Genomic DNA, 27,702 nt, shown 5'->3' on the forward strand with positions numbered 1-27,702 from the left:
GGGACATATCCCAGGTCACAACAGGAGAGGAGGATCAGGCAACCCTGGACCACCGGGTCAGTGACACATGCAATCCGACCTCAGCCCAGTCCTGCCACCCAGAGTCAGCATGGGCCTCGTCAGCACAACTGAGTTCCCTGGCAAGAGGCAGGCCCCAGCCTGGGGGCCCCTGCTGGGCCACGCAGCAGCCCTGTCGCACCCGTGTGCACTCCTCGCCTGTAGCTGCCTTCTTGCCTTTACAAGCCCTCATCATTGGTGTTTCTTTCTTCCCACGTGCTCCATTTGTCCGCAATTCAACTGTAAGACCCAGAGTGCAAGAGCTGGGTCTCAGCCCTCTTTTCCCTTGCTACTAGGGCTCAAGGAATGCAGGGCAGGTGTTAGATGTTACAGCCCTTCCAGGAGCTGTTAGCAGCTGGGTTCATGTGGATTTTATTAGAGGGTTGTCGCCCAATGAAGTGCAGAAGATTGGATGGGAAGGGGTATTGGCAAAGGTCAGCCTGGATTACCAGGGTCAAGAACAGCCACCCCAGAGGAAGGAGAGAGACATCGCCTAGGTCTTAAGCAGGCTTCCAGATGTTTTCAGTCAGTGGTTGTCCGTGCAGACAGGGCAAAAGCACTAGCGAACAGGATCTTGGAGCCCTGCCAGGGACAGGAGTGGTTTTATTCCTCACCCCTCTGAGCAGCACTCTGTGAAGGAGGCCTGCTGCAGGAAGTTTTTGGAGCTTAATGTTCTCTTTCCAGGCCAGCAGGGACCACATCCCACTGATTTAATAAATGCCTGCTGGGCAGTGGTGCCAAACCACAGACTAGCTGCCTCCTAACAAGGGCTGGCCGGCCCTGTGCTCTCAGCATGGGAGGCTGTGGAATCTCAAAACGCTAAGACCTTCAGATTTAGAAGGGACCTGGGAAATGACCTGGTTTTGCTGCTCATTTTCATAGCTGGGGAAATAGAGGCTGAAGAAGGTAGATAGCCCTGGCAGTTGCCCACATGTGGGGTGCTTTGAGGATGAGGTGCCAGAGTCTAAAGACTCTGCCTTAGAATATCTTATATAGCTTTGGAGTCATTCCTCTGGGCCTTACAGCGTTTTCCATTAAAACACAGGTACTTTGGAGAATGGGGTGGGGGTGGGTGCATAAATTGCATTCAGCTACTCCCTTTGCAGGAAGAATTGACAGCAGGGTGGGACGGGGGCATGTTATGGGAGGCAGATGAGGGTGAGAGAGAGTGGAGCCCAGATTGGGATGTGGCAAGTGAGCAGGCATTGTCATCATCACCACTTTGCTTCTGGCCAGCTGGGCTTGTTCAAGAGCTATGAGGCTGAGACCGCAATATCCCTTTCAATCTGAGGCTCTCCAAGCTCCAGAGCGTCTCCTCCTGGAAGCTCTCCCTAATAACCACCCATCCTATAAACACTGTACTGTTTCCCCACCTACACCTGAAGAGACTCCTCTTGGAGCTCCACCTGTTTCCCCCACCACCACCTCCACCACCCCAGGATGAAGTAGCATCTAATGCACTTCTTCCCACCAGGGCAATGTGAAGTGTCCCCCTCCTAGGAACATTTAGTAGAAGCTCTGGAAAACCCAAATGCCCTCTTGAACTCCAAAAGCAATACCTTAGACCCTGACAGTAAGCACTTGGTTGCTAAATCGAAGACCCAAAGGAAGGAAATTATAATGGTAGTTTTAATGGTAGAATTTCAATTGAAATACTTGTGCAGGTGTGGGACCCCAAGGGAGGTCCCAGGTTTGGGGAACAGAGGCTGACAACCATTTGTCCAGCCTGTAGCCCAACCTGTCCCTTCTTTTCTAGAGGAGAGTCTTGCCAGCTTGCTGCTGCCCCCTTGAGGCTGTGTTGTAGGTGCCTAGTGACACCTGCTCTCTGCCTTCCACCCAACGCCCCCGCCTTGACCTCCCTTTGCTTTCCTTCCTCTCCAACCCACCTCCTGCTCCAGGCTGTGTAATAGGAAGTTCTCAGCTGGACTCCCTGAGGAGGGGAAAGGGGGTCGGGAGGGACAAACAGCACAAGGATCCAGAGTATAGACGCACAACCTCTTCCTGATCTTCAGACTGGGACCTCCCAGGGATAAGGCCTCCTCCTTTGGGTTTTTTCCCATTCCTTCCCAACCCCACCTTAGCCAGACTCAGGGCTTGCCGCATAAGGCCAAGAGTTCTCCCCTCTCCTAATGGGTGAAGGAGGTCAAAGGTATAAATTTCCAGTTATAAAATAAGTAAGTCCTGGGGACATAATGTACAGCATAGTGATTATAGTTAATAATACTGTGTTACATATTTTAAAGTAGCTAGGAGAGTGGATCTTGAATGTTCTCATTACAAGAAGAGAAAAATTTTTGTAACTATGTATGGTGAAGGATGGTAACTGGATTTATTGTGGTGATCATTTTATAATATATACAAATATTGAATCATTATATTGTATACCTGAAGCTAATATCATGTGTCAATTATATCTCAGTTTAAAAAAAGAGAGAAAGTCAGCTGCTGTTTTCCCCTATATTCCATTAAAATAGCAAAGTACATTGAAAAAAAATTCTCCCCTTCCATCAAGCTGTTGCAAAGATCCTTGGGCATACTGAAGTAAATGGCTAGCCTTAAGATAAAAACTAGGTTGTTCCTTGGGAGCTGGAGTGCGTGCCAGAGAGGGGAGGGTGTCAGCAGAAGTCCCACTGAGGCGGACAATGGCAGGAAAGGAAATCACCCAGTTACCGCTTGGGTTTTCTTCCAGGCTGAGTCTGGGTGGGCCTCCCTCACGCGGATGGGCTGTGCAACTGTTCCCAGAACAGAAAGTAGTATTTCTTCAAATGCTTTTCAAAATACGCTCATAAGTATGTGTGTGTGGGCAAAAGAAAGAGGTTCAGGAAGGATTCAGATCTTAGAGGCCTTGAACACCAGAGCTTGAATTTTTTTCCTAAATGACACGATTGAATTTCAGAAAGCTTTCCTCGGCTGCTCTGTGGATTGGATTAAAGGATCCAAGAGTGGGAAGAGTTAGGAGGCCACTGCGGTGATCCAGGCTGGAATTGATCGGGTCCGACGTGGAGCAGTGGCCAGGGGATGGAGAGGTTAACATTGGCCTTGGATTTGAGCAGGGGAGAGGGGACCAGTAAGCTCTGTGAGGGGAACCAGCAGAAGAGAATGCTCTGGAGCTAATCAGGGTGAGAGACACTTTACCCAAATCTGAGGGAACAAGGGCAAAGACTCTTCCAGAAAATTCACACCTTGGGCTTAGAGAGAGGGCTTGACCAGGGTTCAGCTGATTTGTATGGTACAGGAAGGGAAACTGAGGCAGACTCTCAGGGCACACAGGGTCACAGAATGGGGGCATTAGGCTCAGTCCTAGATTTCCTGCAGTGGCTGCTCAGTGCCTCCTTATTACCTCTGGAGAAAGGAGTTCCCCATTCCTCCATATCAACCACCCCCACCTGCCCAGGGGTATAGACCAATGAGGAATTATGGCCATGACAAGGCTGCTGGAAGCTCCATGGAGGAAGGGCAGCCCCCCCAGGCAGACATGTAGAGAGATAAATTTGGAATGCACAAGAGTTGCTGGCGGGGGTGGGGGGTTGGACAAGGTTGGAAGGGGCCAGAGCCCCTGGCATCCTGGGAAATAGGGTTGAGGTAGCTTCCAACCTGGTTCCGGCCCCTCCTCCATCTCTCAGACCCAGCTCTTTTTCGTGGCTCCTCTCATTCCAGCCCCTACTCCAACTTCTCACACTTCTGTTTTTGGTGTCAGTGGGGGAAGAGGAAATACTTCTTGGCTTAGAGTCAGGCCCATTGGGTGGCAGCTTCAGAGGTGCACATTTCAGCTGGCTCCCCATGCTTGGAGGTATACAGGCCAGGACTGGGCCATGCTGTTGAACGGTGGGTGAATTCTGGGTGGGAGATTCTAGGCGTCTGGATGCAGAGCACTAGGTTCCAGTCCAGTCTTCTAATCTTCCGTGTGACTTCAAGACAATGCCCTCCTCCCTCAGTGCTTCAATTTGTTCATCTGTGCTTTTGTGATTAACAAGGTCAGTGGTAGTAGAGGCCAGACTAGAAACCAGATCACAAGCCAAGGGCCAGTTTGTTGGAATTTGGCCAGACAAGGGCATTCTTTCCTTTGGCCCTGCCCCAGCACACAGTGAGTGCTCAGTGGGCGTGGTGTGCCCCTTCCCCCAACTAGGCTGAAGACACTGCTGCCTGCCCTCGGTGCCCTTCCACAGGGTACCCCTCCTCCTCCATGTCAGATTACTTAGGCCTTTTAGGTTACTTTATGCCTCTGCATGCCATCTCACACAGCACACACTGCTTGGTCTCGGGCTGTCCAGGAAAACTTTCTGCAACTATGGAATGTTCTATAATCTCCACTGTCCAATATGTTAGCCACTGGTCACACATGGCTTTAGAACACTTGAAATGTGGCTAGTGTGCCTGAAGAACTGGATTTTAAATTTTGCTCAATTTTAATTAATTTTAAAATTAAATTTAAGAAGCCCCATGTGGCTAGTGGTTACCATATTGGACAGCACAGGTTCTAGGCAGAACTTTTCTTTCTTCCTTGTTTAGAATAAGAATTGACAAGTTACCATTTATTGAGTACTCTGCCAATTTTTGCATAAGTGCTTTACCGACACTTCTCACTAATCCTAGATATTCCATTTTAAAGATGAAGAAACCAAGGTTCGAGGGGTTTGGTAAACTGGCTTCAGATTGCACAGAAAGCTGGAGGGCCATTCAAGTGTGAATTGTGCTCTCCAGCCATTTAGGGAACATTCCAGGGCCCAGGACAGTCACTCCACAGCACATGACTGGGCACCAGAGCTGGGGGAGACTCCTCATCGAGCCTCACGACTGGTAGATGCTCTTGACGAAAAGGAGAGGGAAGCTACTTCCATTTACTCCCCATCTCCTGGGGACCCAGGAGTCCTGGCTCTTGATAGCCCACCTTCAGATATGTTTTCTCTTGCCTTTCTCCTGGGCCACAGTCACCTTTGGGTCACAAACTCAGAGTTCAACTGGATACGATGTGCAGAGGTTTGGGAAGAGGGTGTCATAGGCAGGCCCAGAGGAAGCCAGTTGAGCTGGGAGCTGGGGCCGGAAAAAAATCCTTGTCTTTTTATTTATTTCTTTTTTTGCTGAGGAAGTTTCACCCTGAGCTACCATCTGTTGCCAATCTTCCTCTTTTTGCTTGAGGAAGATTGGCCCTGAGCTAACGTCTGTGCCAATCTTCCTCTATTTTGTATGTGGGTTGTGGCCACAGCACGGCCGCGGACGAATGGTACAGGTCCACGCCTGGGAACTGAACCCTGGCCGCCAAAGTGCAGCATGCTGAACTTAACCACTAGGCCATGGGGCCGGCCCCCCTTGTCCTTTTTAAGCAAGAAAATAAGATCTAGTATTATAAGAGTTACCTTTTATTGAGCACCTACTTGTGCCAGGCACTTTACATACGTCTGTGCTTATAATTCCCACAACAACCTGGGAGGTAGCATTATTATCACCATTTTACATACGAGGAAACTGAGGCTCTGTGAGGTTAAGCAGCTTGTTAGGGTCACACAGCTTGTAGATGAGTGGTAGAATCAGCACTCGAGATGGGCATCTCTGAGTGCCTCCAAACCTTCATTAGGCCTCTTCACACTGAGAAAATAGCGGGGGGTGGAGGAGTGGGCAAAGGGATGCATTCTCTAAGGGGTGAGGGACTGGCTCTGCTGTCCAACCTGTCCAGGGAAGCTGAACCCCATCCTGTCTCCCAACTCCCCACTCTGGCAAGCCACGCCTTCCCCAGACGCAGCTACAAAGTCAGGAAAAACTCACTCTGGCTGAGGTTGCAGTTCTCAGAAACGGGAAATGGCTGAAATGAATGCCCTTGCCCTGTATGTGTATCTGCAGGTGTCGATGTGCATGTGTGGCTCGTGCGCTGAAGCATGTCACTCTTGGAATAAAACCGTCGATCCCTTTTAGGCCACACCCCTGCCCACATGTGCAGGGAGTAGGCAGCTGAGGAATCTTGAAAGGACCGATTATTTCCTACCAGAGTCCCAGGGACATCACCTGGGAGGGGGCCAACTCAACAATCAAAACCTCAATTTTTTCCCTGGCCCCTCCCTCCAGGCTTACCCAGCCTCAGGGATACTGTGTTCATTCCAGAGATCCAGGGACACACGATGTCTCTCTCTCTTTGTCTCATACACAGACACACACACGCTGGTTCTTGAGTTAAGGCACCAAGTCTGGCCTGCATGGCCTTGCAAGTGCTTGCCCATCAGGCCGTGGCCTGGCTCAGGGCTGAGCCCCTGCCTACACAGGTGGGTTAGTGCAGGGTTAGGAGTCTCTTCACACACCAGGGACAACAATGATGGCTCCATGCTGAGCCCAGTCCTCCTGTCCTCCCACAGGGGACCTCCTGCCTCCTTGTCAGTTGGCCAAGCACCTCCCTCCCTTCTCCCCAGCTCAGGGAGGACCAGGTCAGCCACAGTCCAGGCCAGTGCTGGCAACTCCGGGCCTGGCTTCCAACACCAAGAACATGCCCTGTCTAAGTGGGTTGAGGGCTATTTTAGGACATTAAGGAGGATCAAGCCCCCACCTCAGAAGGACAAAGATGGCCATGGAGGTCGCCATGGAGGGCATTTTTTCTTCATGCTTTTAAAACCCAACTGTGTGTAGCAGGAAGACAGCCGACCTTCCTTGAGCTCTCACCCCCACCCCAGGGGAGAGTTTTCCCAGACTGGAGTGAGTGTGGAGGGAAAGGGGCTGTTAGGCTTGTGCATTGTTGTGGGCGGTTGCTTCAGCGCCCCCACCGCTGGCCCTATAGGATCTGGCTCGGGCACATTTACCTTAGCACCCACTTACTGGATGGTACAGAGGTGGGGATTCCTGGGGATACACGGTGTGGATGTGATGGAGGGTTAAAGGCCCGCATAAAGACTGGGGTTAGGGCTGTGGGGTTCCCGGGTTCTGGGCTGGGTCAGGATGCCCAGATAAAGTAGGCGACCTCGTCGAGGTCGACGGGGTAATCAGTGAGCAGCACGGGCGTCTTGTCAAAAAGCTCGCCTTTATAGCTGCGCCACTTGCCCGCCGGCAAGTAGACATCCCGCTCTTGCTTGCCGGGCTCCAGCACCGGCGCCACCAGCAGCGTGTCCCCGATAAGGAACTGCGAGTCGATGCGGTGCGCCGTCTCGTCCCCGGGCGCGATCCACCAGAGGGGGCGCACGATGGGGTCGCCCGTGTCGGTGACCTCACCCGCCAGCTCAAGCAACAGCGGCGCCACGAGCGAGGCCCTCAGCGCAGCGAACTTGTGCGCGATGGCCACCACTTCGGCGTCGTATTGCCAGGGTGGGACCGAGAACTGCATGGCGGGCATGAAGGCGGCCACCTCCAGCCAGCGCACGTAGAGCTCGCGCTCGGGCACACCGCCGCCACCCGCTGTGCGCTCAGGCACCGCGTTGCCACCCACCATATCCGGCAGGATGAACGGGTAGCCCAGCATGCTGACGGTGAGCACGGCGGGGATAAGCGAGCGCAGTCCCAGATCGTAGCCCCACACCGAGTCGCGGTCCACCAGGCGGAAGAAGCACGAGATGTTCTGGGACTGGTAGCCCACGCGGACCTCGGCCAGCGAGAAGAAGGGCAGCGCCATCTCGGTGTAGCGCCGGCTCCAGACGCTGGGGTCCGGCAGCGGCCTGTAGGTGCTGAAGTCCCGCGGCAGATAGCTGACCTCGCCGGCGTCGAACTTGAAAGAGGCCACGGCATAGCGCGAGCGCAGCCGCCGCAGGTGCCCCTGGAACCAGTCGCGGGCCTCGGGGCGCGTGAAGTCGAGCACGGCGCCGATGCCATTCCACCAGCGCACGAGCGCGGGCAGCCGGCCGGTGGGCTCGCGCACGAACAGCTCGCGCTCTACGCCCTCGCCGAAGCACGACGAGTTGTAGTTGACGAACGGGTGCACCCAGAGCGTGACGCGAAAGCCGGCGTCGCGCAGGCGGCGGAACATGTCGCTGGCGTTGGGGAACTTGGCCTCGTCGAAGTCGAAGTCGCCGTAGGCAGGTGTGTACATGTCGTCGATTGCCAGGTGGCTGCTGTTGAAGCGGTGCTGGCGGATCTGCTGGGCCAAACGCAGCACCTTGTCCTGGTTCACGGCGCGCCCGTACAGCACCCACGTGGACCAGATGGGGTCCCGGAAGGCCTCGGGGGCCGGCACCCTCGACGGCTTGTTGAAATAGCGCCGCACCATGTACTTGTGGATGGAGGTGACGTCTGAGCCGACGCACACGCGGTAGCTGAGCTCCGGCGCCGCGGCGTGGCCGGCGGGCGGCTTGTAAGGCGTGTCGTGGTAGCGCGCCTGCAGCCGCAGCGAGCGCTCGGTGCTGTTCCAGCCCAAATGGAAGGGCACTGAGTCGTTGACCTTGATGGCAGCCGCACGCGACGACAGCCAATAGCGCTCGAGGATGCCTCCGAACGCGGCATTGGAGGAAAAGACGTCACTGGTGACGAAGGGCTGCGGCTCCTGCTGGCCGTCCAGGCGGATGGGCCAGTGCTGCGTCCTCATCTCGGCGCCCCCGTACCAGTGTGCCGCCGCGTCTCCCAGGAACATGGCGTGCTCCACAGCGCGCCCCGGCACCGCCTCCTCCCAGCGCACGCGGTAGCACATGACCGTGTCCTTGGGCCGCACTGTCTGGATGAAGAAGTGCAGAGGGCGCCCGTCGGCCGTGCGCGAGCAGCCGAGCAGGGCGCCGTCGCGGCTGCAGGAGTCGAGGTCCAGCGCGCCCGAGCGGAAGGCCAGGCGGAAGACCTGCTCGCCCTTCTGGTTGCGGATGGAGAAGCCGCCGCGGTTGAGGTCCAGCAGCTCGGTTCGCAGGCGTTCCGCCTTGCGTAGAGAAGCGCTGTAGTAGCACCAGGCCACCACCGCGGCCAACACCAGCAGCAGCCCCAGCACCGCGGAGCCCAGCAGCGGCTTCAGCTCTTTGGACGGCTTGGGCTTGGAAGGCGAGAAATTGTCAGGCACGAAGGTGTACATGGCTGCGGCAGCGACGGCCTCGGGACTTTTACGGCCTGTGTGGCTCCCAGGGCGGCGGCGGGGATAGGCCTGGCTCTTCTCGTCAGGCTTCTGGGGCATCAGCCCCCAGTTAAGGAAGGCGTGGGCAGTGGGGCCACCCGACAAAGCCCATCTGAACCTGGCCTGCCTAAGTCTAGAAGGGGAAGAGAGAGGTGGAACTGAGCTTTCTCATTCCATAGTATTTCCATTTGCTGCAGCAAAAAAAAGAAGAGGTGTATACTTTGGGAAGGTGTATACCAGGACGTAAGAGCTGGGACGTAAGGTCTTGACTCTGACCAGGACAATCTGTCTGTGTCTTACCCTTCCTTTCTCATGGGCCCCAGTGCTTGCCAAAATTAGTCAGGACTCTGAATGGGGAGGGGCAGATGGTATGCATCCTCATTCTCCTGGTGGAGGGACAAACCAGACAGGGCTGGGAGCTGTCCATGATCACAGACTAAGTCAGGCCTCCCTGGATCACACAGGGACGCAGAGCAGGCTGAAGAGAAGGGGAGGCATCTGGAGAGAGCCTGGTTTCCCAAAGATGTGGCCATAGTGGGGGAGGGGGCATAAGCCAGCCAGCTCCTTGAGACCTTTAACAGGGCAGTAGGCTGGCTTGCCTGTCCCCGGAGGGGGAGAGGAGAGAGGAGAGGGGAACAGCTCAGGTAAGGAATGTAATCTTGAATCAGAAGCCCAGTTAAACCTGGAGATTAGAGAAGATACACAAAGCCAGACTCAGTCCTATAGCCTGGTTTGGAGGCAGGCAGGGTCGGGTTGGACGTAAGGGCTGGGGTCAGGAGCCTAGCATGGGGGCTATGGTGGCTTCTCAGATCCCCCCCTTTGCCCTCAAACTCCACCCTGTTCTCAGCTACCGATCTCCAGGTCCATCTCCCTGCCCACCTTCCTGCTCTGCTCCCTGCAGCACATCTGTGGGCCAGCCACCTCCTGGCTTTCCTCAACCACTTGCCCACTGTCCTGCTGCTCCTGCTCTCGCTTGGGCACTGCCATTTCTCTGAATTACTGCAACACTTCCCATAGGCCTCCCTACTCCCAACTTCTTTCCCCTCAATGCCTTCTGCTCACAGCAGCCATAGTGATCTCTCTAAAGTACTTAACAGACTACCAGAGGGCAGCTCATGACCCCCATAAGGAAGTGCAGAAGTGTCAGCTTTGCAATTGAAGCCCAAAACATGGTGTGGTCTTTGTTTTTGTTTTGTTTTCTTTTGGTGAGGAAGATTCACCCTGAGCTAACATCTGTTGCCAATCTTCCTCTTTTTGCTTGAGGAAGATTAGCCCTGAGCTAACATCTGTGCCAGTCTTCCTCTATTTTGTATGTGGGTCACAGCCGTAGCATCGCCACTGATGAGTGGTGTAGGTCTGCGCCCAGGAACTGAACCTGGGCTGCCAAAGCAGAGTGCACTGAACTTAACCACTAGGCCACGGGGCCGGCCCCAGCATGATGTGATCTTATCTGCCTTTCTGATTCCATTTCCAGCCAAGCCTATCCTGTGACTACCAGCTCATTCCTTCTTCAACCTAAATCCTTCAGGCCACCTGCTTTAGGAGATTTCATCCACCCCTCTTGGGCCAGCGTCTCTCCCTCACCTACCAGCTCTCCAGGGATGAGAACCCCCTCCCCCACTACACACATACACTCTCACACACTGTAGGGTAAACATCCAGATATGACTGCAGGGAAACATAGACCTGGGGGGAGGTGTGTGTGTGTGTCCCAATCTGCTGCTCGAGGCCACTGATCCTTCCTCTCTCAGCCCTCAGGGCAGGGTCCAGTAAGGAAATAGCACGAGCCAGGTGCACACACACAGACATACTCACTGCCAGCCAGCTGGCTGCCCACCTGCTCCAGCTGAGGGGAAGGAGACAGGGAGACTGGCAAACAGTAATTAGCCTCCTCCCAGATACCAGCGTCTAGTCTCTAAGTCCCCAGTGACTTCCTAGGAGATGCCAGAACTGCTCAGGGTTCCCCTCCCCTACCTTTCCCACGAAGAGACTATCAAGAATGCCAGACACAGATTGGAATTTTGATCCCAGGTGTCAGTATACAGCTCCCCACAATGCCCTCCCACCGCCACCAGGGAGGTGCTATCTCAGTGCCTCATTCTCTGTGCTCCCTCTCCCCGACTCCCTAAGCTGGTCAGTTCCAGCTGGTCTGGAACAGCCTCTTATTCCCCTCCCAGCCCACCCAACTTAGCTTTCAGAACTCCCCCACCCCACAGTGGACTCCCCTTCCTGTAGGTACAGGTTAGAAAAGTCCTCCTGGAAAATGCAGGCAGTGGCCTTTAGCTGATGCTCTCAAGCGAGGCAGAACCCAAAAAGGCCTCAGGTGGCCTAGGCCAGACCTGCTGTACATTAATAGTCATCATTCGACACAACCAAGGCCCCAGTCTGGGCACTAAGGGAATAGGGGAAAGGCTTCATATCGGAATCAGACAGAGGCCCCTCATCCTCAAAACTTACATACTAAGTCAGCCCATCTCATGACCCCTGGAGGCTTGGAGAGGCTACCAAGGTGACCTCAAAAACCCTTTCCAACACTTAGATTCTGAGAATCTTAATTTTCTAGGATTCCGAGGTTCTTTGATGAAGGACAGGAGCCCTGGGCACCCACTGCATGAGGCATTGGGCTGCTCTCTCCAAAGCCACCACAGCATCCAACCCTAACAATGATGCCGAATGGAGGCATAGCCACGCTCATTTTCCAGCTGGGGAAACAGTGGCCCAAACAGAAAAAGGAACTTGTTTGAAGTCACCCAGTAGCAAGGTTGTCTGAATCCAAAATCCCAGCTTAACTCTCCACAGCATAAGTTTTAGGAGATGGGAGATAATGGTCTGACCGCCCGTCTGGACCCAGCAGAGGAAAGGAGCTTTGTGGCCAAGAGGGTGGGACAGGCTTCCATCAGGTGGGTGTGGGGTGTGGGCATGGTGAGGCCTGTCTTCCCAAGGGCTGCGTGCTCCAGGAAGCCTTCTTGGGGGTGGGAAAGGGGCAATTTTAATGGCATCTGGTACTAGGGCTGTGGGAGAGGAACTGTGGTTCCGGTGTTAACGGTGGCGCTAGAGACCCCTGTAATCTGCCGCCTCCGCCGTCTGGCCAACCGCAGGCTAATGACGGCAGGTGGGGTCTGCCCTAGCCAAGCCTCTCCCCACTTGACGCTCACGCTCAGTCTTGGCTGCCAGCCCCTAGCCGGGTCTGACGGGGAGGGCCCGGCCCGGCCCAACTGAGGGGAAGCTATTCTAAGCTGAGTCGTTTGTCGAACACAATTCCCGGGGGGTGGGGGTGGAAATGTCAAAGGCAACTCGATCCGGCCCATCTCCCTGCCCTGCCCAGCGCCGGGATCCGGCGGAATCTAGTGACTGCGCCGACAGCCTAGAATACTCCACATCCACCCAGCGCTACAGCTACAATGTCCGAAGGGACAGGCTGAGGTCAAGGGGCCGGTCGCACGCTGGGACCCGCGGCCAGAGGAGGGGCCCAGGTGTCCAGGCTCGCGCCACCTACTCATTGGTAGGAGCAAAAGTTCAAGAAGTGTGCTCCCTCAGCAACCCCCCCAAGTCCTCCCGCTGGGCTCACTCACGGCAGTGACCCCAGAAGTGGGGTGAAGGGAGGCTCCCGCAGATCCCCTCCACGCTAGCGGGAGCTGAGCGGCCACGGCGCGGCGCGGGCGCTGCCTGCCTGGGGACAGCTGAGGCCTCCTCGGGCCCCGCCCTCTGGCTGCTCGGCCACGCCCCGGTAGGTCCGTCTAGCCTCGGGCCTCGGAGTCCAGCCCCGCCTCGGGCGCCCGACCCCTCCTCCCACATTGTCACGCGGACTTGAGGCCCCGCCTCTTGGCCCCCACCGTCCTCCTACTGCTGGGTGCCCGACTCGGGGCATCTCAGGCCGGCCGCGAGCCGGGTGCATCCCGGCTCCGCCCCCCACCTGCAGGCCCGCCCCCGCTGGGCAGTAGCTTACCACCTGCGGGCGGGGCTCTGGCCCAGGCCTGCCGGGAAGTGTAGTTCTGGAGGAAGGAGCCTCGTGGGGCTTCTTGCACCTCTCGGCTAAATTCGGGATGTGTCTGAGGAGGAGAGAGACGCAGGGTAAAGGGACAGGGCTGGCCCTTGGCATTCCTTCCGCTCCAGACTTGAGGAGGTGGAGGCCGTCTCGGTACAACGCTGTCACTAGCTCTCCACATGGAAAAAGTTTTCCCATAAGAAAAATGTAGCGGAATTCCGGGAGGATCTCAGCGGCTCAGGGCAGGGCAGATCCAATCAAGGACCCCATGGGGGAGCCTAGTTCCAACAGCCGGGAAGCCCAAGCTGAGAAGACCAGCTTCCGCTCAGTATTTTGCAACCCCCGCCCACCCTCGTAGTGACAGCCGTTAGAAATGCCTGTGCTGTGAGGAGGTGGGTGTGCCCCGCCATACCCCTGCCCCAGGAGGAAGTGGGGTGCGAAAATACTGAAGATCCCAGAGATTCCACAACACCCCACCCCTTGCTCCCCGAGGGACGGAGAAGCAGGGCTTTGTTTTTTAATTTGACGTTTCTTGGTGATGAAACTCTCCAAAATGATGTTTTGGACCCTTGGACTTGGGTGGGGAGGGCAGCAGGGGTGTCTGGACATAGGCTTTTTGGGAGCTGTGATGGAGACTCTGGGAGCAGAGCCCAGGAGTTTTGGGTATAGGGACGGGGCTCTGACTGCAGAATGGAGGATTCTGGGTCTACTGAGATGCTGGGGAGAGGAGAGCATCTAGGGTTGGGGGATATGGGGGAAATGTCAGCTGGAGGGCCCTTTTGGGGTGGGAGGTAGACAGGCCCTCCTTGATGGCTAGGTGGACTCGTTAGTTTGGGCTCTGGGGTGGAGAGGAAGAGGACACCAGCTGGACATAAGCTACTGTCATATGTCAGGAGGCCCCTCAGGGACGTCTACTGAGATGATGGGGGTGGGGAGGGCTCAGGGCAGGATGACTTTGAGAAATCGCATCTCAGCTGGGAGGTCTGGCAGAGGCCTGAGTGACTGGTTCGTCACTGCCAGATCCTGCTGGGTAAGGACACAGGAGGCAGCTTTTGGGGTGAAGAGTTTATTGATTGCTCAGCCCCCTTGGCCCAGCCAGCCCAGGCCCTACCAGCAGTGGTAGTCGGGATAGGTCTCAGACACAAACTCAGGGTGGACGACATAGCTGTTTCTGTGGAGGCCACCGGTCTTCTTGAAGTGACTTGTGTCCCATCTGTGGGGAGAGACGGGCCAGCCCTTTTGGACCCTTATACCTCCGATTCCAATTCTCCGAGCTAACCTTATCCCAACATTTTGCCCCTAATACTGACCCTAGGCTCCAACACTGACCTCCTGACCTCAGGTTCTACTGTAACGCCCTCATCTCTTGACTCTAAGCCCCACTGCCAATGTGGAACCCCTCAATGAGGCCTCTACGCCCTCTCACGGGGTCCTCCAGTTCCTTGCCAGCTTTGAGGTCCCCATGGCACTAGCGCCCCCTGGTGGCACCTTCCAGTCAGTGTATCGTGGCGGACAGTCTCCGCCCCAACTAGTCCCCGAGTCCCTCGCCGCGCCCATTGAACAGCCCCCGGGGTCTTGTGTATTTCCATGTGTGCGCGCCAAACTTACCTAAGGTTCGGACATGGGTAGTATGACAGCGGGGGAGTTATAACAGCACACTGCATTCCGGGCCGGTGATCGTAGGGCGATACAGTCCTGCAGGAGGAAGCGGTGGGCAGGCAGGGCTAGGGCCTTTTGATTTCCCCCTACCCACCAACCCAGACCAAGACTCTGAGCGGCGCTTCAGGCGTCAGTCCTACGGCTCCGAGATCCTCCCCTCCGGCCTCCTGGCCCTTCAAGACCTCATCGAAGCATCGTCTTTGGGAAGACACCTGGATCTCCTCCTCCCCGTAAGGCCTCGTTTCTGCCGCGCAGTGGGCCGTGGAGCCGGCTAGGCTCTGAGCAGGGTCGGGCTCCAGTCGTTGAGGACCTAGGAGCGCCCGGATCCTCGCCATGGAACGGCGATTACTCCAGCACTATCGACCAGGCGAAGTTTCTGAGGCCCAGGCACTTTCTCGCTACCTTATGCTCCCCTTTGCCCAGTCTCGCACAGTGAATCAGGTTCTCTGCCTGCGGAGGCGTAAGGGATCTCCATGGGGTTAGGGACAGGGTTCAGGACCCCCTTCGCAGCTCTCTAGACGGACACAGACGCTGGAGCTCTCCGGGCTCGGCCCACCCGGTCCCCGCCCTGGGCAGGGAGAAGGCTGCGCGCTCGGGCCTCAGTGTCCTCGACAGTCACACGCGAGGCTGTTTCCCTGCAGAGGTGGTGCGGGACTCCGAGGGCCCCTCTGGGAATGGGGTCACCATTTCCCTGCTCACTTAGTACCTGGCAATGACCCTGCCCATTACTGACAGAGACCCGAGGCCCAGGAAGAGAGGACACTTTTTTGAGGACGCATGGCACACTGCAGGCTAGAACCTGCGTCTCCGGCGCCAGGCGTCCAGGTAGGGGGCGGGGCTGGAGGGCGTGGGAAGGGGATGCGACTTGTTTGCGGGGTTTCTTTAAAATAATCCCCCGGCGGGGTCCCCAAAAGAGATGTAAGTCCGCTCAGGCCCTGGGGCCGGAGGGCGGGACGGGCGGCCCAGGAAGGGGGCAGAGCGGGCTGGAGACTGGGCGCCTCCGGCCTCGCGGCAGGGCCGAGCTGCAAGTGGGGCGGGACGCGGCGCGCAGCCGAGGGGGCGGGGCTGGGATCTGGGGGCGGAGCTTGTCTGGGGGCGGGGCCCAGCTGAGAAGCGCGGGGCCCTGCGAACCTTACAGTCGGCAGGTCGGCGCACGGAGGCCGCGGGCGGCGCTCGGTGCAGGGTGCCCCGGTGGCGTAGTAGTCCATCCCGCGCAGACAGTAGTGACGGCCTGAGCAAGGGCTCTCATAACCCTGGAAGGGCAGGCGGCCCGGCAGCGGGTCCACGCACCCGCACCGGGGCGCGATCTGCGGCAGCTGCTGGTTCCGTGACAGCGAGTTCAGCATGTTCACCACCACATCGCGCTCTGCGCCCGCGGACCCCGAGCCCGGGAGACCCAGACAGTCACAAGAATGGGGACAGACAGGAAGACATGGAGACAAAAACAGGGACAGTCAGAGACAGGGTTACACCCTGTCCAGGACCCTCGGCCTCCGCCCCCGTCCCCCACGTCCCCATCCCACCATCCTTCTGGCTTCCCCTACCCGTTCGGCTCCACCCCCCCCCCCCCCCCCCCCCCGCCACCCGTTACCGTAGGCATTGAGTCGCTCTGGCTTAGGAGGGTACTCCAAGGGCATTCCTCGAACTGCTGTCTCCATCCCGGCCTCCTGGAAGTGGCACACACGCTACCTCAAGCTCTGGCCGAGAAGAATTCCTCCTTTTGAGGGTCCTCCCAGAACACCCAGACCAGTGCCAGGCCGCACCTTCTCCCGCCCTCCGGATGCTCCCTACTCCCCCAGGCTCTGGGTGTTTGGGGTTGTCGCCGGGCAACGCGTTTACTCCGCCTGCCGGGGGTGGGGGTGGGTAGGGGGAGCTGTAGGTGGACTGGCCAAGACCCGGGCCTGTGACATTTCTGCCTCAGCGTTTGCCTTTGATTTTACTCCTCTTTGCCTCGCTGACTCTAACAGGGGGGTTTCAATATTGCCTGCCCATCAGAATCACCTGGGGAACTTGTGGAAAATTCCGATTCTTGAGGAAGTTCTGATTGTAGAGGGTTCAGCCAACCCGAGGTCAGCCACCAGCCTACAGTTAAGAACCCCTGCTCTGCCCTGGGATCCTCTCACTTTCCCTCCTCCCTCCGGCCTGGGGCTGCGCCTGAACTCCTTCCTATTTCCTCCGAAGACTCTCCCACATCTATCTGCACTGTCTCTGGGGGGCCTTGCTCTCCCTCCTTTTGTCACTGCTCACATCACAAAGGAGGGAGAGTGAAGCAGGTGGAGTCAGCCTACCACTGATTCCTTGGCCAGACCATGTGGGAAGGGGCCGGGGGGCAAGCTTCAGGAAGGCAGCACATCAAGGAGAGCACACTAGCCATGTCCCCACAGAGCCTGGACAGAGATGAGGACCCAGGGGACCCAACCCCTTCCATAGCTCCACTCCTGGGCTCCCTTGTCTCCTAGAAAATACAAACCCCAGTTTCACAGATGGGGAAGAGCCCTGGAGCATTGTTGCTAGGAAAGAGATGAGGAACTAATGGTGAAATATAGTCACTGTGGTTTGGGAGATGGAGGGGTGTGTGTTCCAGACCCCATCTGTGCTGGGCACAGTAGATACCTTAGGCAGCCGGGGAAGGCATGTGGCATATTTGTTCCAGCCAGTGTAGTTGTAAGGTCCCATCCTCCGTGTGTTATACCGGTTACTGCACAGGTAGTTTGGGGTACATTTGTCTGCTTGACCATAGGGGTAGAGACATAAGACAGTGTTATTCCTTGCTCTACCCCAGGATCTGAGACTCCTGAGATGTTTCCCCTCTCACAGATGTTTTCCCCAGCACAAAGCTGGGCTCTCCCTGATCCCCTTCAGGCCAGCCAAGCCCAGCTTGGCCCTACACTTATCTTAGACACTGAGACACAGCCCATTTCCCACCTAAGGCTAGCCTTCAAGTGGGGTCTGGATCCTTTGAGTTGATACTTTGCATCCTGGCACCACCCTCTCTGAGTCAGCCAATGTGGAAATGGGGCCTCCTCCCAGTTCCTCCCTCTCTCTCATCTTCCACATCCAGGCTCCAAAACGTGCTTATCCTGCCTCCTTAAAATCGCTTGAATCTCTCCCCTCTTCCAGTCCTCCATGATCTCAGCCCTGAATCTCTGTAGTGCCTTAACCAGGAGACGATATAATGTCGTGGTTAGTAGAATGGACTCTGCAGACAGACAGCCAGGGTTCAAATTTCAGCTCTGTGAGATATTAGCTGTGTGTGACCTTGACTGAGTTAATTAATTTCACTGTGTCTCAGTTTCCTCAATTTTAAAATGGGAATAATAGTACTATCTACCTTACAGGGTTGTTGTAAGATTTAAATGAGTTAATATATGTAAAACCCTTAGAGCAATGCCTGACACATAGAAAACTATTATTATTATTAGCCTACTGGTCTCCCTACCTCATTTTGAAATCCTACAGTCCAATCTCTACATAGAAGCTGTGGCACTTTTTCACAAATGAAAATCTGACCAAGACACTTCCCTCCTTAAAACCCTCCAAAGCCCCACCCATCCAGTCACCCAAGTCTGTCCTATGAGGCCCTTGTGATCAGTCTGAAAGAACACACAGGAGAGACATCAGGAAAGGGGGTCTAGGAGCCCGAGAGGATGAGCAGGTGTAGGTGGGGGGCAAGCTGTTGGGTTTGGAGTTCTGGGTTGGTGGGTTGGACACACTGAGTTTGAGGTGTTTGGGGACATTCAGGTAAAGATGACCATAATCAGATGAAGGAGAGTGGAATTCTGGTAAGAGGTCAAAGTTAGGAATAAAGACTTGGAGTTGTCAGTAATTAAAGACAGGGTTAGATAAAATAGTCTCAGGAGAGGAGTAAGGAGAGAAGAGGGCTCAGATTACCATCATGAGGACCCCACGTTTCCAGAATGGTTGGACAAGAGACCCAGGAAATTGAGGCGTGAGAGAAGCTGAGGAAGGAAGGAGTTTCCAGAAGTAGAGACTGGTCCGAGAGTGAAATGCATGGGGTTGGTCTCATAGGTAAAGTTCAAAGTGTCCCTTGGACGTAGTAATGAGAACCCCCAAGAGCGCTTTTTATGTATGAGTGTAGGAGAAGCAGACTCCCAATTCCAAATCAATGAAGATTTATCATCAATTCACTCAGCAGATACTTATGAAGCCTGGTGCTGTTCTAAATGGAGGGGGCACAGCTGTGAATAAGACAAGGCTCTCTGCTCGTTTGGAGACAGATGATAAGTACCTAACCAAATGGGAAAGATAATGTCTCGTAAAGTGTAAGAAGGAGCGAGGAAGTAGAGACAGTTGAGTGTAGACTATGTTTCCAAGAATCTTGGCTGTGAAGGGGAGGAGCAAGAGAGAATTTTTAGGCAGGAAATGATTTAAAAAGGCTTCCAAGTTGAGGGGAGGGAGGTGTGGTGGGGCAGAGGGATGCAGGGGAGATGGGGAAGCTGATGGAACAGGGTCACTAAGAAGAGGGGAGGAGATGGCACCTGGAATACACTTGGAGGGAGTTTTCTGGAGGTTAATACTCCCCCATCTCTCTAGGGATAAGACCCAGGCCTCTTCCAGTTCCTTGGTGCAGAAAGGGAGTTCCCAAAAGGCAGGGCCTGGATCTCCTCCTCCAGGGTCAGTGTCAGGGTCAGGATCAGGTAAGGTGGTTGGGAGTCAAGCTAGAGTGGAAGTGATTAGAGAAGCAGCCCAGGTCATGAATGGGGATAAGGTTGATATAGGATCAGGGTGGAGGTCAGGATCCAAGGTGGATTCAGGTTAAGGGTCATTGTTGGGTGTCACTGAATGGGGTCAGAGTTGGGTAAGGGGAGGCCCTACCTTCCTCTTGAGAGAGCCAGTATTTCTCAGGCAAGTAAGGGTGGCCCGGCACAGAACCCTTATAGGTGTAGTCCTGCACAGCACATTTGACCATCTTCCGTAGGGCTTCAGGATCCACATGGCGCTGCGTGGTCTGAGTCAGGCCCTGGGCAAGGGGAGAGAGGAAGAAATGGCTAATGCAGAGACCCCAGCGTTGGTGCTGTGCTGGACCTAGACCCAGCCCTATTGAGAAGGACAGCCCAGGTGGGTCTCCCAAACCCCCTCCCTATGCCAGAGGGATCCCCATGCCAGCCTTGGTTCTCTGCATAGTTCTTTCATTTGGATCACCCTTTCCTCCTGTCTTTCCATCCAAGGCCAGGGCTTGGAGGCAGGCATTTGCCCTCAGCCAGAATAGTTTTCTGGTGTTCTAATTTCTTTCCTTTCCTTGGCTGGGAGCTCCTTAAAAGGGCCAAGCTAGGTGTTCCTGTCCTCTTACTTCCAGACTGTGTGCTGCCTGGGAGCAGGTCCTGGGTCTCCCCCAACAGAGCAACAGGCCCCTGGTACAACCTGGAGCCTCAGGAAAGGCTGGCTGCCCTGGGAGCTGGCTACCTTATGCAGGTGTTTTGGACAGGGAGGCCTCTCTAGGAATCTGGCACGTTGAAGGAGAAGAGTGATGGGCTGGAGGGGCACCTGCTTTAAATCTAGTTTCCTGACTCCAACCTGACCCTGATTCTGCTGTGGTTCTAATCTTGTCACCAGTATTACCCTTGACTCTGACGCTCACTTTGCTCTGGTCCTCTTCTCACCCTAACCTTTTTCCTGATCTTGGTTCAGATCCTGGGCCCCTCTGCTGCTTGGGGTTCGCCTCCTCTTATCCCATCACCCCTGGTTGGGCTCGATCTGCGGAATCCCAGACCAAGGCCTCCCTTTGGGGCCCCCTTGTCCCCAGCTGAGGGCAGAATGCCAAGTTAGTTGTGGGCCCATAGGTCTCTGCAAGCAGCTGAGTGGCAGGGGAGGGACACCCAGCAAAGTCAGACACCAGAAAGGACTTCCTCATAGAGGGCAGCGAGGTGCTGGGATGGTGACACTGCCACCCACAGTTCCCCCTTGTGATCTAAAGAGCAGAGGCTTCTCTTAGCCAGGAATGAGACCTTGCTGCTCCTAGTGCTCCTACTGCCCTGAAAACCCCTCAGCTGAGGGGCTTCTTGGATCCTCTGTGCCCAGCTGATGTTCTGTTCTGTGGGCAGATCCTGCACAGTCATACTCCGTATTGGCAGAGGGCCCTATGATTTGGCGCTCCCCTGAGCTTTACACACACACACACACACACACACACAGGTCCAGACACATAGATGTATGCACCCTCATAGACACACATACAGACGTACATCTATACATACGCACTCAGACATACACACGCACACATACGCACACACAGATACAAAAACAGTTATTTAGAAGAACTCACATCGTTAATTTTTCCATTAGGGGCTTTCCTCAGATATCTGTAATCTTTGATTACCTGCTCATCTTTATGAGTAGGAGACTAAAAAGCTTATTGGAGGCTTTGAGCTGTGGTTGGCTTTGTTAACCATAAGCATCATTGTAGCATGATCTGGCTAGACTATTTTTTCCAAACTCTCTCAGTAATTGCAGGTCCTCCTCTGGGCTGATCAGATCCTTCAGAAGAGACTCCTTCAGTCTTCAGCCTGAAGGTAGTGACCCAGCTGCCAGTGTTCTGAGAGGGGGGCTGCTGGGGGTTTTAGCATTCAGTCTATGGAGGGTCACCTGTTTTCAATATGGTACCCTGCCCTCATCTGGGCCTGGTATCCCCAGTCCTGAGACCCTTGCCAACAAATAGGCCTTCTGACTTTTGCTGAGATCGGGCGGGGAGTCCCCCTGTGGCCTGGAATAGAAGAGGGGATTAGTGGGTTTAACTGCTTCTTAAACAGCAGTTAATAAGTCATCCTTATTTTAGCCCTGGTCCTGTCCCGTGTTCAGTTCCAGAGAAGGCCAGTATTACCAATTCCTGAGCCTTTTGAAAATTCCACAGTTTTAAGTTGAATTATATCTTGTGTTTCCCACTGCTGGCTTTGGATTCAGCTTTCTCAGATCTGCTAAGTCAGTTACTACCTATCTGTCATACTTTGCAGCTTCCAAAATTTTGTTGCCGTTGTCCCTTCTTTCTCACTATTCTAGTGAGCTCATGTCTTAAATATCCATTTACTGTAGTTTTAGAGGGGTTTCAGGAGGGAGTCAAAACACGTGTTCAATTTTAACGTGGAGAATTATAGTTCTTTATATATTTTATATACTAATCCTTTGTCAGTTACATGTTGCAAATATCTTCTTTCAGTTTGTGGCTTGTGTCTTCATTTTCTTTGTGGTCTTTTAATGACCAGAAGTTATTAATTTTAACATAGTTGAATTTATTTATTTGTTTGTTTATTTAAATGGAAACTTTTTTTTTTTTGATAAGGAAGATTGTTGCTGAGCTAACATCTGTGCCAATCTTCCTCTATTTTGTATGTGGGATGGTTGAACGGTACGTAGGTCTGTGCCTGGGATCCAAATCTGCGACCCCTGGGCCACTGAAGCAGAGCGTGTGAACTTAACCACTGCACCACTGGGCTGGCCCCATAGTTAAATTTATTAATCTCTTCTTTCATGTAGTGCTTTTGTGGCTTGTTTAAGAAATCCATCCATACTCTAAAATAATGGAGACAATGTCCTATATTTTCTTTAAAAACTATATAGCTTAAATTTCCATATTTAAATCTTTAATCTGTCAGGAATTGCTTTTTAGATTTGGTGTGAGTTAGGGATCAATTTTATTTTTATGTATATGGATAACCCATTGTCGTATTGAGTAGTCTATCTTCTCCCACGTATTTCTTTTTTTTTTTTGAGGAAGGTCAGCCCTGAGCTAACATCTGCCAGTCCTCCTCTTTTTGCTGAGGAAGACTGACCCTGAGCTAACATCCGTGCGCTTCCTCTACTTTGTATGTGGGACGCCTGCCACAGCATGGCTTGATGAGTGGTGCCATGTCTGCACTTGGGATCCGGGCCAGCGAACCCCAGGCCACCAAAGCAGAACCTGCACACTTAACTGCTGTGCCACCGGGCCGGCCCCGCTCAGAGATTTCTAATGCCACCCTAAGCCTGGTATATCTTTTCCCATAGGTTTACTTTCATCATCTCTGCTGTATATTGTTTCCATAGATGTGTGGCTCCATTTCTGATCTATTTTATGCCATTAATCAGTTTGTCTATTTCTACAGTAATACTATGCTTTATGAATTCTATAGCTTGGTAATAAATATTAATACCTGATTTGGGAAGTCCCCTTCTTCTTCAGGTGTGTTTTAGCTATTTCTTGGGCCCCTGCTTTTCTCTATAAATTTTAGAAATACCTTGTCAAATTCTTCAAAAAATCCTGTTGCAATTTTAATCAGAATTGCATTGAATCTTTATGTTAGTGACTCCTCCTATCCACGAGCATTTTATATCTCTCCATTTTTAAAGTATTTTTAAAATATTCAGTTTTATAATATTATCCATAGTTTTGCACATTGTTAGATTTATTTCTACTTACTTTTATTTTTTGTTGCTAGAATGATATATATATATATTTAAATTTCTTCCTAAATATTTGTTGTTGATGTAAAGAAATGTGATTGAATTTTTGTGTTATATTCATCCAAGTTTCTAAATTCTCTTATTCTAATAATTTGTAGATTTTATATGCACAACTGTATCATCTGTGAATAATGACAGTTTTTTGTTTTATTCCTTTCCTGTCCTTGCATCTTACATGATATCCTTTTCCAATATACAACTCACATGATTTGTTTTCCAATATTTTGGTTCTTTCCTTAAATTTTACAAATTAAAAATCATTAGAATTATTTTCTATAGGCAACGTTTGCTTACATTTATCTCACTAATTTCTTAGGTCACCATTCCTTCTTGCATCTCAGACCTTCCTTTTGTGATCATTTTCCTTTTCCCCAAAGCATATCCTTTAGAATCTTCCTTTATTATAGGTCTGATGATAATAAACATTTTAGTTTTCATTTGCCTGTAAATGTCTTTTTCTTTTGTTCTTGGGAGGAAGATACTTTGAAAATGATTTCTCTCTTTCTGTTTTTTAAGGTCATCTCTTAAGCCAGTGTTGTACTGTTTCACTGTGAGGTACCAAAGTGTGGAATTCCTTCTCTTTATTCTGTATCTGTGGATTCATTTCTTTCAGTAGTTCTGGGCAATTCAGAGCCTTTTTCTCTTTGGATAATGCCTATGTCCTTTCCGCTCTTTCCTTCTGGGACTCCGAGTAGAGGCATGAGGGATCTTCTTTTTCTTTCATATTGCTTGTTTCTTTCATATTTTCTCTCTCTTTGTCTCTGTGGGGCATTCTGGGAAATTTCTTCTGCTCTATCTTTCATTTCACTGACACTCTTCAGCTGTGCCTAGTCTGCTCTTTAACCCATCCACTGAGTTTTTGTTTTAACACATATATTTTTTCATTTCTAAATTTCTATTCAGTTCATTTTTACATTTCTTTGGTCTTTTAAAGATTTGTCTCTTCTTGCTTGCTCATTTTGATGATTTCACATTTTATTTTTAAAAAATTGTAATAATTATTTGTATTTTTTAACTGTTAATTTCAGTATCTGAAGTCCCTGGTGGTTTAAGTCTGTTGTTTGCTGTTTTTGCTGACTCTGTCATGTGGAGGTTTGTTTCCTTTTGTCTCTTTTTGTGAACTCAGATTTGATTGACCTTACTCTGAAGGATACCTGGAAACCTATGCTGAGGATATTTTCCACCATAGAAGATATACTTTCATCTCGTGTGTGCACGCACTGGGAGGGGGCAGGGAGCTGGGGATCATTGAACTTTCTGATTCAGAGTGGAATTCACAGGTTTAGTTCCTTCATCTTTCAGCTAGCTTAAGGCTTAAACTTCTGCTTGTGGTGCTGATATTGGCATTTGTCCTCAGGGCAATCCTGTGCTCTAAGTATACTAACCACTCACCTCCATGAAAGTCCAAAACAACATAAAGATTAATTTTTATGCAGGACCTAGTTGTTTCGAAGCAGGAGGGACCTTCAGAGTTTCTAGACCACCATACTGCCAGGAGTAGAAGCCTTGCATTCATTCTTAATCCTATCCCTATCTGGCTTTCACTCCTGCCCACTCAGTGAAGCCAGATTACAAGGGTTACTACATCCAAGAGATCCCTTTCTGTGTGGACAACATTTGACACTGACGTTTGTCTAACAATGCTTTCTTTGTTGTTATCTCTTTGATTTTTCTCCTATCACTCTGTCTCCTTTTATGGCTCTTCTTCCTTTACCTACCCCTTAAATATTGATATTCTCCAAAGTTCTGTCCTTGGCCATTTCTTATGCTTCCTTGGCAATCTCATTCACTCCTATGAGTTCAGCTACCACCTACATGTGACGATTTCAGAATCTATATCTGAAGCCCAAACCTCTTTCCTTTGCTTCAGATAAGTATATCCAACTACCCACCGCACATCTTTTCCTGGAAGTCCTTGAATATTTTCATCCCAAAATGAACCCCAAATCTCTCTCTAATCTGCAACTCCAAATCTCAGTTGGCAGCACTACCATTCCTCCAGTTGTCAGAGCCCAAAACCCAGGAGTCCTCCTAGTCTCTCCCCTCTTCTTTATGTCCAAATGGTCATGGTGACCAAGATCTGTTGATCTACGTCTTCAAATTCCCTCCTTTTGCACGTAGGAAGCAGCCAGCCACTCTCATATTTTGCTGGGGGAGGGGGATTTAGATTATTACAACTCTTCTTACAACAATTTGAAGCATAGATCAAAAGTTTTAAAAATGTACATATTCTTTCTCCCAACAATTTTATGTCTAGAAATTTACCCTAAGGGAATTATTGATGTATACAAAGATATTTGTACCAAAATGATTATACTAGCAAAATTTTATAAATAATCTAAATTTCCAATAATGTAAGTTTCCTTAATATATTTTTGTACATTTATAAAATAAAATACTATGTCATTAAAATTATGATAAAATAGTTTTTGACACAGGAAAATGTACCTGATGTATGGTTAAATGAAAAAAGCAAGATTCAAAATATTAGCATACATTATGACACCATTTTCATGAACAATAATATTTGCTTCCTAAAAGGGCATATGATCTTTCAGTAGTGAGACTGTAGGCCTTTCTTCTTTGTACTTCTTTGAGTTATCCTCATTTCCTGCACTGAGCATATATGTATTTTGTAATTATAATAATTGTTTTTAAAATTCTCTCCTATTGAACAAATTCCCCTGTTCACTGCCACGGTCTCTCCTTACCTCCCACCCACACCCTCCTCCTCACCACCTCACGGGGCTTCCTGCCCTCAGCCTCAGCCCCTCCAGTCTCCTGCTACTGTGGCCAGAGTGGTGTAATTCAATACAACCCTCACATTCCCGGGTTCACCACCTGGAGCATTATGTCGTGTTCTCAGCACAGCCTGAGGTTCCTCGTGGTCTGCAGGCTCCTCTCTTACCGTACATAGGGCTAACCTCTTGGTCTGCTCCAGCGGTTCTCAGTTCCCGGTGGGTCCCTACCCGCAGTCTGCCCATTCTCCCCGCTCTTTTCTGCTGGAAGCCTCCTCCCCTGAATCTCTCAGTAGATCTGCCATTCAAGGCCCGGGAGTGCTCCCCTCTTTCCGGCTCTTGACCAGCATGTGCCTCTGTGGGCGCATGTTCCATACCGGGCAACTCTACTTGGTCCACTTGTTTGCTGAGAGCTCCTCAAAGGCAGGGCCTGACCCTCCATTGTATCTGCACTGTGCCTGGCACATGTAGATACTCAGCAAAGTTCTGTTGGATGGTACACCCAGATAAATTCCCTTAGGCAGAGTCACAATTAGACTCACAGATCTTCCCTCTGCTTTGTGAAAGCTCTACAGGCCTGCTTGGCCAACTGTCTTCAAGTACAGACACACAGATGCAAGGAGACGGTGATATGCACGCATAACCACATGCCTATAGGACATTTTCTGGCATATCCCACAGGTGGCCTCAGGGCTTTTGCACTTTCTGATCATTCTGCCTGGAACCCTATTCTTTCAGCTCTTCACGTGGCTAGTTCTCTCTCACCTTTCCAGTCTCAGCTCAACGTCACCTTGAGAGAGAGGTCTTCCAAGACCTAAGCAGCTCTCCCTCGTTACTTTCCATTTACATTACCCTGTTTATTTCCTTCATAGCATTTTGGAAAATTGTAAAACTCATATTTCTTGATTATCATCTATCTCTCTCCACCTCCTACTGGGGTGAAGTAGGAGGGTACCATGAGGGCAGAATCTTGTACTATTTTATGTATCATTATAAATTCCATGCCTTTGCAAATGAATGAAACACACACACACAGACACACACCCACAAAGCTACAAATAATTACAAACACACAACAACAACCACACACTGGCAGTCATCTGGACATGCATGGCCATACACTCTGGCCTGCCCCCTACCCCCAACCTCCACTTACCGGGGTCACAAATTTGTTGGCTTCCCAGGCCCACAGAGGTGGGTCCTTATAGACCTCCTTGATGGAGGTAGGAGCCCTGTAGGAGTCACTGTAGGTGCTGATTGGGGTCTTGGTCTTGCGGGAGAAGAGGAACATGGTGGGGTCTAGGGGATGCCGTGGTGGGCTCTACCTACCAAGGGCTCCTGCAAGACATCAGTGACCACCCCTCGCCCAGACAGCCCACACCTCCCGCCTGGCAGGTGCCCCTAGTTGCTGTGACCCCTTGTGGAGGATCTCTCAGCTTTTCTCCCCGACAGCCTTCCTGCTCTTACCCCACCCTGCTTCCCCCTCCAGGATGGGCACTGCCCATTATGATATCACCTAGCTCAGCCACCATCCCTGGGGAGGTGAGGAGGGCCTATTCCCTCCCTACCCCCAGCCTCTTCACCTCCCAATTTCCAAGAGTTCAGAGGGCCCCTGGAGATCTTCTAGGCCAAGCTTCTCACTTTGATGAAGAGAAACGGAGGTTCCGAGGGGTCAAGTGACTCGCCCAGGGTCATGCAGGGGTCAGCGGACGGCCTGGTAACCCACAGGTGGAGGCAGAACGAAATGTATGTTCAGAGGATCGGTTCTCTCCCCTTCCCAGCCCACCTGCCCCTTGCCCACACCCCAGGTAGGG

General features: G+C 52.2%; 2 protein-coding genes and 1 non-coding gene across 10 annotated transcripts; all 3 read right to left on the reverse strand.

Annotated features, from left to right (window-relative positions):
• Positions 1 to 5,398: 5,398 nt before the first annotated feature.
• On the reverse strand, positions 5,399 to 12,848 carry MYORG (myogenesis regulating glycosidase). Its single transcript, XM_070248781.1, has 2 exons — positions 12,625 to 12,848; positions 5,399 to 9,185 (listed from the first exon to the last, which is right to left on the reverse strand). Exon 2 carries the CDS (start codon positions 9,110 to 9,112, stop codon positions 6,968 to 6,970), a length of 2,145 nt encoding a protein of 714 aa, XP_070104882.1. The 5' UTR covers positions 9,113 to 9,185; positions 12,625 to 12,848; the 3' UTR covers positions 5,399 to 6,967.
• On the reverse strand, positions 6,429 to 6,551 carry MIR8948 (microRNA mir-8948). The gene is given in 1 exon segment (NR_127945.1): positions 6,429 to 6,551. It is a non-coding gene; the product is annotated as a microRNA mir-8948 (primary transcript).
• A 1,239-nt stretch (positions 12,849 to 14,087) lies between the features above and the next one.
• Positions 14,088 to 27,597, reverse strand: SPMIP6 (sperm microtubule inner protein 6). Of its 8 annotated transcripts, none has more exons than XM_023627503.2 (7): positions 27,045 to 27,597; positions 19,533 to 19,677; positions 17,310 to 17,422; positions 16,288 to 16,363; positions 15,828 to 16,062; positions 14,646 to 14,732; positions 14,088 to 14,250 (listed from the first exon to the last, which is right to left on the reverse strand). In XM_023627503.2, exons 1-7 carry the CDS (start codon positions 27,177 to 27,179, stop codon positions 14,145 to 14,147), a joined length of 897 nt encoding a protein of 298 aa, XP_023483271.1. In that variant the 5' UTR covers positions 27,180 to 27,597; the 3' UTR covers positions 14,088 to 14,144. The 8 variants fall into 8 exon arrangements, with proteins under 8 accessions (XP_023483271.1, XP_023483273.1, XP_023483270.1 ...); XM_023627505.2 differs by having other exon boundaries at positions 15,833 to 16,062; positions 27,045 to 27,402; XM_023627502.2 differs by having other exon boundaries at positions 17,310 to 17,425; positions 27,045 to 27,375.
• Positions 27,598 to 27,702: the final 105 nt, after the last annotated feature.

This window comes from Equus caballus, chromosome 23 (assembly GCF_041296265.1).
Source record: "Equus caballus isolate H_3958 breed thoroughbred chromosome 23, TB-T2T, whole genome shotgun sequence".
NCBI classification, from domain to species: domain Eukaryota; kingdom Metazoa; phylum Chordata; class Mammalia; order Perissodactyla; family Equidae; genus Equus; species Equus caballus.

Excerpts from the sequence above, each read along its gene's own strand:
- SPMIP6 (XM_023627502.2), bottom strand. The coding sequence starts at position 27,179 with ATGTTCCTCTTCTCCCGCAAGACCAAGACCCCAATCAGCACCTACAGT. Across the intron at positions 16,063-16,287 it reads AGAGCGACTCAATGCCTACG|AGCGCGATGTGGTGGTGAAC; the intron begins GTAACGGGTGGC and ends CCGCGGGCGCAG. Across the intron at positions 14,251-14,645 it reads TACCCATGTCCGAACCTTAG|ATGGGACACAAGTCACTTCA; the intron begins GTAAGTTTGGCG and ends CTCTCCCCACAG.
- MYORG (XM_070248781.1), bottom strand. The coding sequence starts at position 9,112 with ATGCCCCAGAAGCCTGACGAGAAGAGCCAGGCCTATCCCCGCCGCCGC.